At 40.8% G+C, this 16,678-nt stretch overlaps 1 protein-coding gene across 3 annotated transcripts in view; it reads left to right on the top strand.

The window, feature by feature from the left end:
* EML4 (EMAP like 4) overlaps window positions 1–16,678 on the top strand; it is a 162,928-nt gene that overhangs the window by 35,558 nt on the left and 110,692 nt on the right. The window contains exon 2 of one of the 3 annotated variants that reach the window (XM_055725567.1): window positions 16,160–16,177. The exons of 1 other annotated variant lie outside the window; for it this stretch is intronic. In XM_055725567.1, coding sequence (XP_055581542.1) covers window positions 16,160–16,177 — 18 coding nt within the window. Of the gene's footprint in view, window positions 1–3,219; window positions 3,342–16,159; window positions 16,178–16,678 lie in introns of those variants that run through there. One more of the 3 variants, XM_014278171.3, reaches the window with a different exon arrangement.

Below are 16,678 nucleotides of genomic sequence, written 5' to 3'. Positions count from 1 at the left end.
ATTGAAAAACACATCTCCTTTGGAGGCTACTGAATGCAAGAGCTCTGCTGAGAATTGAGATTATTTAGGTATTCATATAAGTAGCAAGTAGGTGGTGCTGGAGTAAATAATCTGGTTTTAGAGAAGTGTAGAGTTATCATCACATTTTTCAGCATAAGCGCATTTCAGAGTTGTGGTGCGGTTTTTTTCCCCTCCAGAAGAAAGCATCTCTGAATCTGTTATTAATGAATGGAGAAGCAATTGCTGTTCATTTTTAGAAACATGGCATAGGTTGGATTCACCAGGAGTCTCACCAGACTTAAAAATTATTTTCTGAAGTACAGCCCTGCTGTGTGGGCAGCTCGTGACCATGGTGTGCGTCAGGTCCTCCTAAGATGGGAGGTACGTTCATTTGCTTCCTTTTAAAAGCAAAACAAAACAAAAATCAAATGCTTTGATTTGTACTTTGCTTGACTTTTGCCTGGGGAAACCGTAAGAAGCAATTTGTCTTACAAACATAGGAGCCACATCTTCTCTCCCACTTCTAGGAAGTCGGTATGAGATTGTAGCATCAATGGAGATGTTGTAGGCGCTTGGCTCTGTGAGTATAAACAGAATTAAGCAGGGATTGCTCTGGCTGGAAACTGAACTGCCTTAGCAGTTCACATGCCTCCAACCACTAGTGACTGTTGGAGCCGTGTTGCATCCATCTGTCCAATTCTGGCTACTTTGCAGCCACTGCTGTCACCAGGGAAAGGGATTGTGGGGAGGAGCTGAGATCTGCCCTGTAGCACAGGAATTTCTCTCTCAGATATGGAAATAAAGATCTGAAGGCTGAGCAAAGGCTGGTGCAGTAAGAGTCAGTCAAATGCTGTCAAATGCAACTCTTGACTTCTCTTTCTAAAGTGAGTTGATGTCAGGTTGTCCGAGTTGGATCTTCTTGTCAGTCCTTGAGATCTCTGGGGTCTGTTGTGCAGTTTCAAAATACGATGCAAAAATGATAAGCTGAATTTGTAGGACATGGGTATTTTGGCCAGTCACGCTGGAGAGCAGTTTAATGTAGTGCAGATGATGGCTGGTGGTTGTGCCCCCCCGTCTTGTGGCACAGGGAGCTCCATAGTTTGTGATTATGAAGTAAACTTTTCTTTTGATGGTCAGGTTAAATCCTATCCAGTTGTCATTAGTAAGCATCAAATGGAATGAAATATTTTTTCAGAGGAGCTTTAGACTTTATAATGCTCTTAACAAGTGTTCTTCTCTCATTCATTATGTGTTACAGAGCACGTCTGCAAAGCAGTTTACATGCCTACTGCACTTATACTGGTTTTCTTACCTTTTTTTTTAACCCAGGTATGTGCGTGTAAATCCTTCGTGCATGAATTGCTTGTGCAGATGTGTTCAAGTAGAAACCCCACACTTCAAAGTCTGTATGTTAGACTTAAAGCGCTTTATTTGGCATGAGGATGCCTTATGTCAAAGTGTTGCCTCAGTGCACGTTTGGGAGGCTTGCAAAAGGAAGGTGCTTAACGAACGTTTCTGCTTGGGGGAAGAAACCCCACCTTTTATTACTGTTTGCATTGAATTACTTTAGTTAATCATTGCTCTTTTGTGTATGAGTTTGAGAGAGAATGTGTTCACTGCAGGCAGTAAATCTTACCAATTCAAGATGTTTTCTTCAGCTCTGTGTGTGCAGTGAGATATTCAAGTATGCTTTTCCTGTGTTAGGTGCTTTGAAAGCATTTTTAAAACCAGTTACTGTTGGTGAACAGTGTCTTAAGAAAAACGGTCTTGTGGTGTTTGGGTAGTGTGTATTCTGAAGCACGGTAAAACTGAAGTGTAGTTGTGCCTCCTGAAATAGAGTTAAAGCCACCAAAGCATCAGAGATGACAAGTCACACGTTCGTCATAGGCAAGAAAAATACAGCAATTGCATCATTTTCTTCACTGTCACTCAGTATTCAGTTGGCAATATTCTGTGTACTGTAACTGAAGGGTGCATACGCAGGTGAATTAAAAGAAACTGCTGTTTTTAACAGTTGTGTAGGACAGCCCTTAGTAATAATTTCCACACGCCTGGTGACCTTCAGTATGAGAACGTACTGTTGAATGTCTAGTCCGATATCTTGTATTTAACTTCAGGCACCATCAGCAAGATCAAGAAAGGTGTAAAACCTTCCTGCTGAACAAATGTGGGATGATCTTCCTCCTTATTCTTGATAGAAGTTGTTTCATGTCCTTAAGAAGAGTGCTTCGTATCTCTTCTAAAGCACTTGTTTGGTTTATTTTTATACTCTTGCCTATCATGTCTGTTTTAAAACTGGCTTTTCATTGTGGATTTTTTTAATGCCTACTCCTGTCAGTAGTCATCTGAATTTATTCATTGCCCTCCTGTAAAGAATAAGTGGCATTTGTAGGAATGGTTGCAACTTTTGACTTTGCATTTGTTAAATGTAAATGTTTTTATTACTATAAATACAACAATACTTGAAATTAAGAGTGCTGGTCTATCTTTAAGGAGAATATTGATATAGCTTATAGAGCCTGATGTTAACAAATATGAAAATGTTTCTTTTCCAAATATACATGTGTGTTAGATTTCCTAATATAAAGGAGAACAAAGTCTGTAGTTAATATTTTTTTTTTCTCCTCTTCTCAAAATTGTTTTGAGGGCAAAGTTTTCTTCTCCCAACATCATTAAAATGAGGCATTTAATTTTGTTTTACTTTGGCAAAGTAATATGAAACATTTTGGTTGTAAGGAATGTTAAAAACGAGGTGTAATAGAGAAGAACATGAGCCTCTGAAATATTGATTGCCGTTTTTATGGATCTTTTTGTTCATGTTTATTTGTGGTCAGTTGGAGGGAAGTAAGGACTTTGCATCCTGCTAAGTGTGGAAGGCTTTCAATATGTGTTACTTGGTGTTAGCTTTTTTTAAAACATTACTTATGACTGACACATCCTGGTGTAGTTTACTCTTCCCGCTAGTGACCTTGAAAGCATGTCTGTGCAATAATTGCTTATTGCTGGAACAAAAAATAATTCTGTCTAAGATTTGTTTGAATTCAGGAAGCAGTGTTTGCCAAAGCAAAATCTTGGTGACGCAACTATGTCAGGTTTCAGCAGCCACACCTCTGCTAAGCAGTTTCAAGTTTTCAGCTTTAACCTTTGTTCATAGCTATATTCCTTTTCCAGCAGAACATCTGAGGCGGTTTTCTTTCTTCCTTTTGCAACGAAGCTGTGGTAAAGAAATGGAGAGTTCTAGCAGAAGCAGCAGCAGCGAGTACTGCTGAGGCTTGCAGTAATTTTGTGTTGAGGTAACTGCATGACAGACAGACAAATGGATTCTCTTCCCAATCACTGTGGTAAGGATAACGCTTGATATTTGGAAGTGCTGAATGGTTTAGATGGTGTGGGTTTTGTAGCATAGGATTTCATAATGAGCTATGCTTGATATCCGAAAAGCAACACGGAATGCCATTGCTGGGCTCCAGTCGCCTTCCGTTGCACGGGGATACTGGATCAAATTAAGTAGGTACATCTTCACTGCTGTAGTGTCATTTCCAGTGCGGCTTTGGGGTATTGCATTAACACTTGTCTTTGGTATTGGTGTTTAATGCAAGAATACCTTTCTAATGAGCCATGCTGCTGAAAGTGCTCCCTCCAGGACTGGGTAAATGTAGTTTTCAGTGCTTTATGATGAGGATTTTCTTTTCTGTAATTATGGATTTGTAAGAATCCCTTCAAAATTAATAGTTTTTGGACAGCAAATACAGTTTTGAAGCATGCTTCACTATTAATGCGCTGAGCTGCTGGGTTGATTGCTTTGCCTGCACCGTGCCTCTGTTCCCATGCTGTACGTGCTGCGGTGAGCACGGGGCTGGGTCTCTGATGAGTGTAACTTCTCACCGTTATCAAACTGAAAGTGAGCTTATAATTACAAATTAGCTGTTCTAACTGCTTTGGGGGAAAAAAAAGTTTTGAAATCCTAAAGGATCACTATTTCAAGAGGAGATCCATCCATTTCTGCCTGGAGCCATCCATATTCATGCACTTGCGTACACATGTGGCTTTTCATTATCAAATGCTGAAGTTTTATACTAAGACTTCTGAAATTTGCCCCTCGGATACAAAGTTTTATAAAGCCCCTAAGTGCTTTAAGCATCCTTTTTGAATGTTTGCCGAACACAGAGGGCAGGAATCGAGCCGTGGTCTTGGGAGAGCGTTCAGTGTGTAGTTCATACTCCTTCCCAGCCAGATGCGATGCCAGGGGTTGAACCCTTGTTTACAGCAGAAGTAAATAAAGCAGTCTTTTTATAAATGACTTGTGAAGAAGTGATAGTAGTAGCATATGGAGCCTCTGTAGTTTTTGTCGTGTTCAGCTATGCCTCATCTTCATACTGCCCTGATTTACTGCCAAATTGTGGAACAGCTGCCAAAGACCCTTACCAAAAGGAGTTTGTAATCTTCTGTGGGGAGTTACCTTTAAATACAGCACCGTGCTGAGTACTATGTGACATTCATCACCACAGTCCACTGTTATGAATTAAAATTGGAATGCAAAACTTGTCATTTATGAAAATAGACTTTTTTTTTTCTCTAACTTGCCAAGAATGCCATGGTTTTTTCTCTTACATTCCTGTTTTCTGACTTATTCCAGGACTCCTCAACACTACTCCTTTCTTGGGGGGGTGGGGGTGGTAAAGGATATAGGCATATTCTCTATGTTGAGGGACTAAACTGTAGTTTCCACTAGGCATGGACTAGGAAAATGAACTTACAAACCCAGTTGTTTTTCTTGGGCTGCGCTGTCCAACTGAGTGGCCACTAGATTCAGATATTTTAAAAAAATTATTTTGTATTTAAGATTTTAATATGGTTACTGCAGTATTTAGTGTGGTTTTCCATTAGAAAAAAAAATAAATTTCCTCGTTGAATGCATTCCCAGTCATTGATATATGCTGACGGGCCTGCTGCAAAGCAAACAGAGATCTACGGTGGTCAGAGGTTACATCTATCCAGGAAACAGTGAGTATCTGCAGAGAGAACAGCTTCAGCTTTACTTGATGTAAATCTGTACGTGATAGATACAAGATACCTGGAACCAGATCCAGATGCTCGAGTGGTGTCTCCCAAATGATAAATAAAAGAAAACTGCGTACCTCAGAGGAAGTTTGGGGAATACTTCCACCAAGAATCAGGATAATTGCTCAAGTATTTGATATTTGCTGAAAGTTTTCTTGGGGGGGGCGGGGGGAAGTTTTTCATTTTTTCCCTGTATATAATAGTCAGAAATGTCAGGCCTCAAATTAAAATGAAATAGAAAAAGCTTGCTGTGAAAGGGAGTGAAAAAGAGGAGGTATACAACAGCTGTTATAGACGAGAAAGCTCTCCTAGCCTCTAGGAGACTGGCTGTTGCCTTCTCCTTGGGCCACAAAGTAAGTGGTGAATGCTAAGGTGATGTGAAAATGGGATGGTAAAAGACTTGGAAAAAGCATGAAATAATCTAATTCAAAAGTATTTTAATTGAGCGTTGGTTTTCTGGCTGCGTTTAGATATAAATGATACCCATTCACTTGGTGCGTGACAGTCTCTGAGAAAGGCTAGGGTATGCTGTGGGGTTTTTTGCTTAGTTAGGAAATACGTAAAATCAAGAGGGTTGATAATGGAGGACTTAAATTTATTCTATGCAGAGATGATCCTTGTACTTGAAGACAGATTTATGTGATATTCACAGCCCATAAGTCATTCTTGCATTGCCTCCCTGCAAGACTATTGGCAGTAGAATATGTTACTCAAAATATGCCTGTTTTCAATTAGCTCAAGGAAAATTCTCTAGTCACGGAAAGAACATCCATCTCTATTACCTGCCCCGAGAATTAAACACCGAAATACATTTGGGTGAAGATTACCAAAGCTTACTCAGCATGAATAGTGATTAGTGCTGATTTCTAAATAGGGGAGGATAGGAAGATTTAACACAGCAGCCTTTGAAATGTTTCTTATCCTGAGATTCAAGAGCTGTGAGCGATTGTGAGATAGCTCCAAAGTAACAAAGAAGTGCAGCAAAAAGCGTTCTCGGCTTGGAAAGCAGGAAAGGTTTCGGAGCACCATCCATGGCGGGGACGCTGTGTGCTGGAGCTGGTGGGTCACGGCTGCGGGGTGTCGGGGTGCACCCAGCTTAATGGCAAGGCAAGGTGCTGCCTCGTGCCCCCTCGCTCACTTTTCCTCTGGGTGGGACAGCAATGCTGCTGTTTGCTGCTTTTCCTCTTTAGCAGCAGTTCTTTGTATGCTCTGCGTACAGCCTTCCCCCTTTTCATCTCTGGGGTGGGGGAATTTGAGAGCTTTTTAGTTTGGGCTTGTCTTCTCTGTACCACACTTGGACACCCTGGCTTCTTATTGCGTTATTGCCCATTTCATTGTGCTTTGGTTAAAAAATGGTTGTTTGCTCCGTGCAATTATAAGTTACAGCACAGATCGTTCTGTGCTCTCGGCATGTTTCTTGCATAGCTAGTTTTACCTCTCCTGTGTTGACTTTGCTCTCTTAATTGGAGAAAAGGCAAGGGACATTGCCAGCTTTTACAAAAACCTTCTTTTCTTCCAAGGGAAATTGAAATAGTTTTCGCCTGTGACTTTTTCTATTGAAAGCCTGGTTTGTGTGAATTGGCATACCTGGAAATGAACAATGTCCCATTAACGAGGTTGATCCTGAATCCCTTTCTGAAGGCAGAATGGGTGATCTTGGTTTGTGTGAGGTTGCCAAAGTAAATGTCAGTTGAAGTCTTGTGGCTTGCACTTAGCTGGAACAGTGTACCTGGCCTTTAAATAAAGCTTTTTTTCACTGCCTGATCCAGGATGCAGAGCTAATTTTATTCTGTTTTGCTGTTAGTGAACAGATTTCTGAGGGTACCAAATGAGTAAGCACAACTGTTTTCTATTTACTTCATTTACTTCAGCATGTACATTGTGATGTGTAAAACTTACAATGAAGATACAACATTTTTAGGAGTATCTTGTCAGTCTAGAGGGGAGTACAGCCTGCTTGAGAGCACGTGTGTGTGTGTATAGATTTGGAGGGGTCTGTCTTGTGAATGTATGCCTGCTGCTTCTAGAAAGTGAAAATTCTCATGAAGTGATATTGCTGCATGTGTTTAGATAAAAATCGTGGGGGTGTCTCTTTAGTCTGCTAAAATGCCAAATATCTATGCGTATAATTAGTGGCCTTTTTATTATGGTCAAAAGAAGTGGGTCATTTTGCAGTGTGCGTAGAACAGAAGTAATCACAGTGGGAGGTTACATTGAGGCTTGTTGCTCAGACATGCATAAGAGTACTAAAGAAATACTTTATGTACATCTATATACTCAAGACTGATAATTGCCATTTTTGTTAATAGCGCATAAGTCTGTGTTTATGAGACTTGAAAAATACTTTAGAGATCTTCATGCAGTTCATGGCTGTTCAAGAAGCTCTGTGTGATGCTGTGTCATTAGGGGTGTCACTAAAAAACTGGGCTTTTATGAAAAACTTTGTAGGGAATTTGGAAGTGTCCGCGTTTTACCGTGGCCTGAAGTACCTGACTGAAGGATCTGTGGTGGCAGATGCGTGTTGAGGAGGACCTTTGTCTGCTGGCGTTACGCTTCCCAAGATGCAAAATACTGTTTACTAAACCTAAAAACCTGTCTGTGGCTTAAATGTAATATTTGGAGGAATGGTATCTTTTTATCATATTTTTAGCTGGAAGGTGGGGATGGGAGAAAAGGAGGAAAGCCCTGATCGTGATAAGCTGACTTGTGTAGGTCCTAGGTCAAGGGGTAGCAAGTGCCATTCTGTGTCCTAATTTTTTATTATTTTTTATTTTTAAAACATCCATGGTCTCAGGCTTTTGAAGGCTCAGGCAGACTCATGCCCAGTTCTTAGGAATTCATGTACTGGAGGAGTAGCTCTGTACTGAAGGGCTTCTGGAAAATGTCATTTGTCCTTCACTTGCATAATAAAAAAAATAATAAAAATGTACAGCTGGGAATAGATTATTTATTACTTAACTGTAGGTTTTGTGCTTTAATAGCAATCGCATGCTTCCCTTTTACAAATGCTTTTACCTTCTTGACTATTGCATCCCATGTAAACACCTTTCACTTGAGGAAAATCATGAACTTCCTATTCCTGCCACAAACTTGACAGAGCCTGTATTTATTCATACATATTTATCTATATATTATGTATACATATGTAAAAATGTGAACATCATAGATACCTATAAAATAGGTATATATTTGGTTTATATACATATTACATACATATATTTGTATATAGGTTTTTTTTTTGGCTGGTTTTCTTCAATAACCATTAGTACGATGACGGGTTACGGGAGTTAAACCATTTTGGTACAACTGGAAGGGCAGGGGCGCTGGGGTTGCCCCTGTAGCTGTGAGGTGGCAGCGCGGGGGGGGGAGGGGAGCGCTGCCATCACACACAGGCACGCTGTGCCATTCGGTGCGCCAGGCTGCTGCAGTGCCGGTGGTCAGCTCAGCTTCAGTTTGCTGGCAGTGGTGTTGCCTAGAGTCGAGTCTTAACAGCTGAGAGAGGTCCTGCTGCTTTTGGGGTTAGTGGGTGCTGCGCCCTTGACTTCTGGGGCAGAGAGCAGGTGAACTCCCAGAATAAATTGAGATGTGTGTAAAGCTAGAATCACGTGCGTCTTGGATGTGTTAATATTTTGTTGTCATCAGGAATGTTTTCTGGAAGAACTTTTCTGAGGGGTCACTGGGTTATTACCGCAACCCTAAACTAAAACCGCCTGGGGCGGGTGCTATACTGAAACGTTGCACCGGGCCACGAGAGGTGGGCAAAGCGGGTGCCCTGCTTTGGGTCGCTTTTCAGGAATGGACGATGTTCTTTACAGAGCTCCATTTTTATGCTTTCCAGAGAGCATTTTTTTTAATTGAAACATCCTGTCTCTTCAGGTTGTTTGGATTGAGCTCGCATGAGCACAAGCAAGAGAATAGATGCTTTATGCGTGAGGAAGCGCTCTGTTCAGCATAGCCAAAGGCTGGTATGTGCAAAATATATAAAAGCAAGAAAACTGCTCTTTATTATGGAGGGATAATGTATTTGAAAAGGAGGAAGGGGAAGAGAAGGAGGGAAAAAAAGGTACGATGGGTTTCTTCCAGCCCTGAGTGATAGAATCTCTGTTGCTTACATAATTTGTGAGAAGGAAATAGCCCTAATGGCTTTCCATGGATCATTGGTTTATGGGCTTGGCTCCAGAAAATCTTGCAGAGAATAATTTAGTTAAAACGGTGATGCTAATCAAGTGAAACTGAGCGGGTAGATGCTCAGCAAGTTCAATAACAGGATGTTGATTCTGTTGTTGATGCTGTCTCTCCAAGTCCAGTAACTGTGGGCTCCCCAGCGTGACTCGGGTGGCACCCGAGAGCTGACTCCGACCCCTTCGCCCCCACCCCGTGGCTGCGTTTTGCCATGAGCCAAGGAGCTGTGCATCCGCCGGGATCCAGGCTGGAAGGCAGATGATGCTCAGTGAGGCTTCTGCATTTGAGGCAGTGCTTTTTGAAAGTCGTGAACTCCGTGCCTGAGCCACCTTTGGCTCTGGCAGAGGCAGTGCTCTGTGGAGGAGTGAGTGTGCTAGCACCCAGTCCTGCCGGCTGCCCCAGAGCTAGGATCAGCAGCAGGCAGTGCCCAGGCTCAGCAGAGGGGTCATGGGCTCCCAACCCCATATGTTAATAGGTCTTTCCACCATCCTTGGTGGTCTTCCCCAAGCTTCCCTAGCAGCTCCTTTTTGCTGCTTGACAGTGAATACAGCTCGAGAATGGATCGGGTCAAGAAGGCCCTGAACTGTGGGACACCTGAGGTTCCCAGAATGATAGAATTCTTGTTGCCTAAAAGAGTGTTAGTTCTTTCTGAACAGTATCGTAGTTTTCTGAACGAGTTCCTTCTTACTGGTCACTCCAGTATGCTTCCACAAGCAGGATTATTTTCACCAAGTTGCCAGTTTGAGCTAGAAATGGAGATACTGTTCCTTTTTACCCTGATGTCAAACTCCCTAGTGGGTCTCTAGTTCAGAAGTAGGTGGTGCCACCAGCTGGTATGAACTTGCACACAGGAGATACTGGGGCTCACAGCACTGAGCTGGCAGTAGGTCCTGGAGCTAATATTGCTGCTAATCACATACTCTGTGGAAAAGCTCTTGGCGATAGCTGGGTTTTTCATCCATGTTTTAAAAGCACGCAGTCTACAAGTTTAATGCGAGCAGTTTGATACCAGTACCAGTTTGAAACCTCCTCTGAACTGCACAGTGACCAGTTCTTCCAGTGGTGTGAAGGTATAGCAGCTGTGGGGGCATTCCTGTAGGGAACGGGGATAAATGGTTTCTTACACGAGATGTATCTGCCGTTCCTACGGGTGCCAGGTGGGTATCAATTGAAGGATGCTCCTGTTATGCTGGCGGAAGAAATGGTGGGAGTGCTTGCTTAGAGTGAGTTTCAGATGGCACTGATATTTAACCATTAGTGGTAATAAGCCCCATATTTAGCCTCTTGCATTTAAACACAATAATTTATATCTATAAAAATTTTCAGGGTCTCCAGTGAATTTCCCTTCTTTTCCCACTGCTATGTGAAACCAACAGCTTTGTTCAGGAAGAGTTTTCTTGCTTTTTGGTCTGTGTGTGGTTGTCGTGTTTGCTTTTGACTGCATATAATCCCCAAACAAAATTAACTTGATGTACTGTATTTTCAAAATCGATTTATAGCAGACAGAACGTGTTGATGTGCTGTCAAAAATAACCACACGTTCCTATGGAGGAGGGAAGGAAGGGAAAGGACAAGAGTTCCTATAAGCGCGACTAACTGTATTCTCATAAAGCAGAGAAAGGTGGTGAGAGAGAAATATTAAATACTCTGAACAGTTTTGAATAGGTTGTATACTGTCTTCATTTATGCTTTTCTTTAATAAAACCAGCAAAATAGATACACTGCTCTGTAAAGGAAGCTTTGTGAAACATTTCTAGTGCTTCTACTAAAAGCAAAGAAAAAAGAAGTAGTCATTCCCCTGCAGTTGGAAAGTCTTGATTTATTATTATTTTTTTTAAGCTGTTTGTCCTACCCAACTGCTTTTCTGGTATCCTTGCTTACTTTATCAGGTTTTGAACAGTAGAAACATCGGGTGTGGGTTGATGACCTGCAAACGGCAACACTTGAACATAAACTGAAATAAATTAGGATGTTTACCCTAGGACTATAATTTCAGGTTCTTATATGCATGCGATACCTTTTCTTATACACCAGTCTTGCCAGGGCTTTTCAGTGAGGTTTAGACCTCATCATTTATGCATAGAAAATAATGAGAAAATAAAAAAATGCTGAAGTAGGCTTAATATAACTTTTCCTTTTCTTCCTTTCTGTTATCTCCCCCCCCCCCCCCCTTTTATTGACTGTAAAGTTGCCATTGAGCAGGGATAAAATCAGAATCAGTTACACAAATCAAGTACGTTTTCCTGCTTTCATAGTTCATCATATTGCTTTGGACTTGACAGTAACCTGCTGCTTTTTGACAACTACAGGCAGTTTTTCACAGCTTACCATTGCATAATTTATTGAAAAACATTCAAGAAGGTAGCTTTTTTCAAAGCTCGCTACTCCAAAGTATTATAGGGTGTGGCAAGCTGAACTTGTCCTAAAAAATCCCCAACCCAAACCAAATGGCAAAACAAAAGTGGCAAAAGGAGGGGGCAGAGGGATGGCTGGTTCATCAGAAGAATGCTGGCGTGCTTTCCAGTAGGTAAGACTAGAGGTATGGCACCTGCAAGATAATATGTAAATTTACTGAAAAACAGTAATTTCTGGGCATGCATATAATTTCTATTGAAGTGTCATACAGATAACCCTTTTAGGCCTTATGCCTGCCTTACCAAGAATATGAAAACAAGTAACATGCATGTATGCGTATCTTTACAATTTAATCTTTAAAAATTAATTTTAGATGCTATTGTATTTTATATATTGCAGGCAGTGCAGGTATTCTTGTTTGCTGGATGCCAGGCAGACTTGGGAAGACAAAAAAAGTTGCTGTGAGGCATTTCCAAGCAAATGAATCCAAAAGTGTAGGTTTTCTTTATAGTCCAGAACAGTTAAACAAACCAAAGGTATTGCCAGAGAAATGGGATTCAAATTAAGTTTACAATATCTAGAGTTTGTGACTATATGAACCCGCTTTGCGGTAGGATATGTTGGAGGGAATTTCCAGTTTAATTTTGAAAACTTATTTCAGTTTGAAACTAAAACCTAAATAAATACATCCTTTTTCTTTTAGCACTGAGATTTTTAGCAGTGGGGAACTTCTTGTCAAAGTGCTTAGTGCATACCTTGTAATGGAAATTGTGGGAGAATGTGAATAGAACAGAAATAGACCCAGCGTTTATCTGACAGCTCAGCAGAAAGTAAATATTGAGATTTGTTTCTCTTCTTGTAATGGACTATTAAAGTGTAGCTGACTTGGGAATGGAGGGCTGGAGGGGACAATTTTCCCAAACAGTCATATAAAAAAGAAAAGTTGAAATCTAGGTGGGCCTGTTTCTCCCTCTCCCTATGTGTTCTAACAAATGTAAAGCATTAGTAAAAAGGCTTAAAGAGTGAATAAACTGTATTGTGCCCTCGGGAGACAGTAAAAAGATCATACACGTTGTTTTTTTTCCTGTTGTAGCAGGGAATGTACTAAATGTGAATGTCTAGCTGAGTGGGGGAACAGACCATACCTAAACTACAGAAGTCTGACTCAGGAAAGATTCACTCAAACAGTAGTAAAGATGCCAATGAGGTGCCATGCAGACCCTGCTGAAGTTTATATTCACACTGAGGTGCAGCTTGCCCTTCAACTTCCCAGCTGAAGTAAGACCTCTTGCTTGGGGGCAGCGGGAGCCCTTCCACTCCTGAGCCAGGCAGCGGGGTGTTGGAATTTTTTTCTGTCTCTCAGATAATCAGCAGAAGCTATCAGTACAGAATTTAAATTACTATAATATAGTGTGTGGCGTATTCATGAACCTCCTTTGAACTGTGTCTTAGGAAACTGGTCAGATTGAACACCTGAAGCCTTGAGCCAGGAGGGCTTGGGTCGCCTTTGTTCCTCAAATGTTTGAGGTTCTGTCTTGAAACAGTTTTTGCTCCTTTACCTGCCCCAGCCGGTTTGGCAGGCACTGCCACCCTTTGCACTGGGACCAGCCTTTGCTTTTCACCCCTACACAAGCCTGCCTTTTCCTGTGAGGTCTGCCCTGCTTTGCGAAGACACACCTACAGAGCTGTGTTGCTTTCAACACTTAATTACTAGGCTAGAGCATCCCGAGTGCTTTAGCTTCCCTTACAAGGTGCATTTTCTCTATCCTGTATATTCTGAGTAGCCTGCACCTGTTTCCCTTAAATTGGTTTTGGGGAAAGGTTTGTGATTTTGTTTTGCTTTAGACTAAGTAGCCGCAACTATATTACAGATAGGGGTTTACCAACACTTTATATAATTAATTGATCCTGGCTTTCTACTAAAAATACTTCTCTTTTTGTGTATGCTGCAAAGCATTGGTATTAAACACTTATTAAATAGACTAATATGATCCTGTGATGTTTTGATGTTCTGACAGCTCCCTTCTCCCCTTTTATCTCCTGTTAATGGGTTCCAGATCATAGCAGAAGTCATTATTCAGAATTGTTTTTCACTTTATATGCTTAAATTCCGTTGCATTTGTGTTGCTCCATCTAACACAAAACACTCTTTCATTTCTGAGATGCTTTCACAAACAGCGAATTCTCCAAACTTTGATTTCCCAGAAGTCATTAGTGGATACCTGCTTTTTCATATAGTCATTGCATAACTCGTTTAATAGCCCTGATGTCACAAAACATAAGGAAGCCACTACCTTGTCATTGGTTATCTTACCTTTTTATTGTCTGTCTTTAAGCCATCTTTGTCCATTCTTTAAAGTGTTATAGGTCTGTTAGGTCTGTACGTTCAATATTCCATGAGATGTCATATCAGTTCTTGCTTTAACTCTGGATTAAGTTCATGGCATTATACTTTTTTTTAGGAATAAATTATCCAGGTAAAATCAAATTTGCCTTGTTTTTATTTCACTGTTCAATTACATTGCCTTGATTTCTTTTGCTCAGATCTTGTATTATCAAGATCATACTTCTGCACTTGTAGCACCAAGATTGCTTTTCCTTCTCTCCCAAAGTACTTCCTGTCCCCCTCCCTCTTGTAATGATGTTTTGCGTATCTGCCATTGTTGTGTGTGCCAATTATTTCAGGGAGGTGGAGATTATCCAGATCCCCTTATTTCTTTGTTGTAAATGGTCTAATTTTGTTCCACACTACATGTGGTAATAACCATTATCCTATCCTCGTTTTCACTGTATCATTTTGTTACCTTTATTGAAACAGAAGGCAAAAAATTCACTTCAATTGATATTTGTTCCTGATTATCTTTTCCTAAACGTCCTCTTAAAAATCAGTGTGTAGGTAGCTGCCTTTCTCTCCCTCTTTTGAAGCTGCAGTACACAGTAAAAGTGATGCCCCCAGTATTTCCTTGCATGGTTCAGCTCAAGCAAGCTCCTAGCTGGTTTTACTCTTCTGTTTGTACCCTGTAATCTCTGAAACATGCTTTTCTTTCTTAAGCTTTTTTTCTGCTTGTAGAAAAAAAGTTTTCTGGTTATTTTTAGCATTACAGGTCGGGTTTTTATTCATCCAGGTAGTCTGGAGTTCACCATATTTTGTTCTTTAACTAGGAAAACACACCTGAGTGGAAACGGGTTTCAGTTGGAGTGCAGATACCCTCTGGAATCTTGCCCCATTAACAGATTCCAGTTGTTTTGTGAGCTTTGCCCTTCCCAAATTCCAGGCTGTTTGACGTGTCCCTGGGAGGTGATGGGAAGTGGTCAGGATTGGCTTGTGATTGCTTGAGCGACTGGTCATCTCTCTTGTCCAAGCATGAACTGGCTCTGAGACAGCATCCTTATAGACCTGTGACTGACGATGACTGTTGACCAGAGTAATCCTTCAGCTATCCTGTCTGTGTTGTTGCTAACATTCATGGGGTTTTTTGTTGTTTTTTTAAAAAATTATTATTCTTTTGGGTTTTTTTAAATAAAATGTTGGTTTCCCAAGAGTTCACACTTTTTGTCAGCATTTTATGAGGGATAATCTGTGGACTACCATCTGTGTTCAGGTGTAAATCTCTGTAGGATCCCAGTTGCTCTCCAAAGTGATAATCGCCAAAAGTCTGTTACATTTCAGTTGTTCTTTATTTCTTAACCACTTCTTTGGTATACAGTGATTCCTCATTATATATTTTTTTTAATTTTATTTTTTAAAAATCCAGCTTGAATATCTTGCAGCCTTTGGTGCCTGTGCTGCAGTTGCGGTTGGTGTGTAGAGGGTTGGTGTTGCCAGCATGCTGCACAGCAGCCAGCTCTGCATTCTGAAGTCAGCCTGATCCTCCTTGGCAATAAAACTTATAGCAAGTTGAGCTCTTAAACTCACTGATACGGTCACTTGCTCTGTCTTTCTACACTCGTCAGTTTTGATGGATGGATGAATCCGCCGGTGATTTGTGTGTGTTGAGTATTTCTTTTCCTTTATTTTTCCTCCTCCCTCATTGACTATCCTACCCAGCAATTTTAGCCTCTGTGTAAGTACTGGCTAACCTCTCAAAGGTTATGTCTCTCTTAATCTACTTCTTGTATTTCACAATATGGCAACACATTTTCTTTTGAATCTCTTCATTGCCTGCTGTGGCAGGACACTCCAGTGCTAGTGTTGTTATCTTAATGTGGAAAGAGATCCATCATGCGAGAGAAATGTGTGGCTGAATTAATTTTTGTGTGTGTTTAAAAAAAACTTTTCTGCAGGAGACTGTTACTTTAGGACCAAAGACTGCGTGGGAGAGCTGAAATTGCTGGAAACGTGCTTATAGGGGAAATTCTGGCAGATTTTTAAGTGCTGTACAAGAAATGTGGCTGTTTAAAAACAAGAAGTCGTAAAATTCTTTTTCCAGGCATGATCCATTTACCTTTAATTGAAATTTTAGGTTATGAAAACGTTTAGGAATGGAAAGACTCATCTAAAATGTCTAATCATACCAATAATTGACTTTTTTTTTCTTTCTTTCTAATTCCTTGTGCACAGTAATGCACCTGCTTGAAGGTATGTGTACTATATATGCAGTTGTTGGTGGTTCCTCTCTAAAAGTGGCATGATAGATGTTAATTGTGCTGTGAAATAATGTAAGCTTTGAATGGTTAAAATGTACTTGTACGTCTGGATCTGCTATATATCTTAGTGTACCATTTGAGTGTTGCCTTCATTAAAGATGCTGAGACCCTCTTCTGTGCTTGCTGGGTTTTTTGTGGCTTTGTTCTGTGTGTATATGTGCTTTCTCTTTTCCCTTTTCTCTCACTTTTTTCCCCTCTGTTGTTGGGTGAGTGGGTGTTTTTGTTTAGCTTTACTTCTTACTCCAGAAAGGGAAGACATCATCAGGTCTGTTACTTGTGGGTCTGTAGGCCTGGGTGTGCAGAGGGTGTGGGATTTTTTTGTTTTTTTCTTCTATTCTTTGAGTAAGTGGTGAGGAGAGATGGGCAGAGGGAAAGCATTAGCGAGTCATGATGCCTGGCGGGGTTTGATTACATTTGAAATAACTAGTTGTGA

This window comes from Falco cherrug, chromosome 13 (assembly GCF_023634085.1).
Source record: "Falco cherrug isolate bFalChe1 chromosome 13, bFalChe1.pri, whole genome shotgun sequence".
NCBI lineage: Eukaryota > Metazoa > Chordata > Aves > Falconiformes > Falconidae > Falco > Falco cherrug.
Note: the sequence above shows the minus strand (reverse complement) of the source record. Positions and strands in the feature narration are given on the sequence as shown.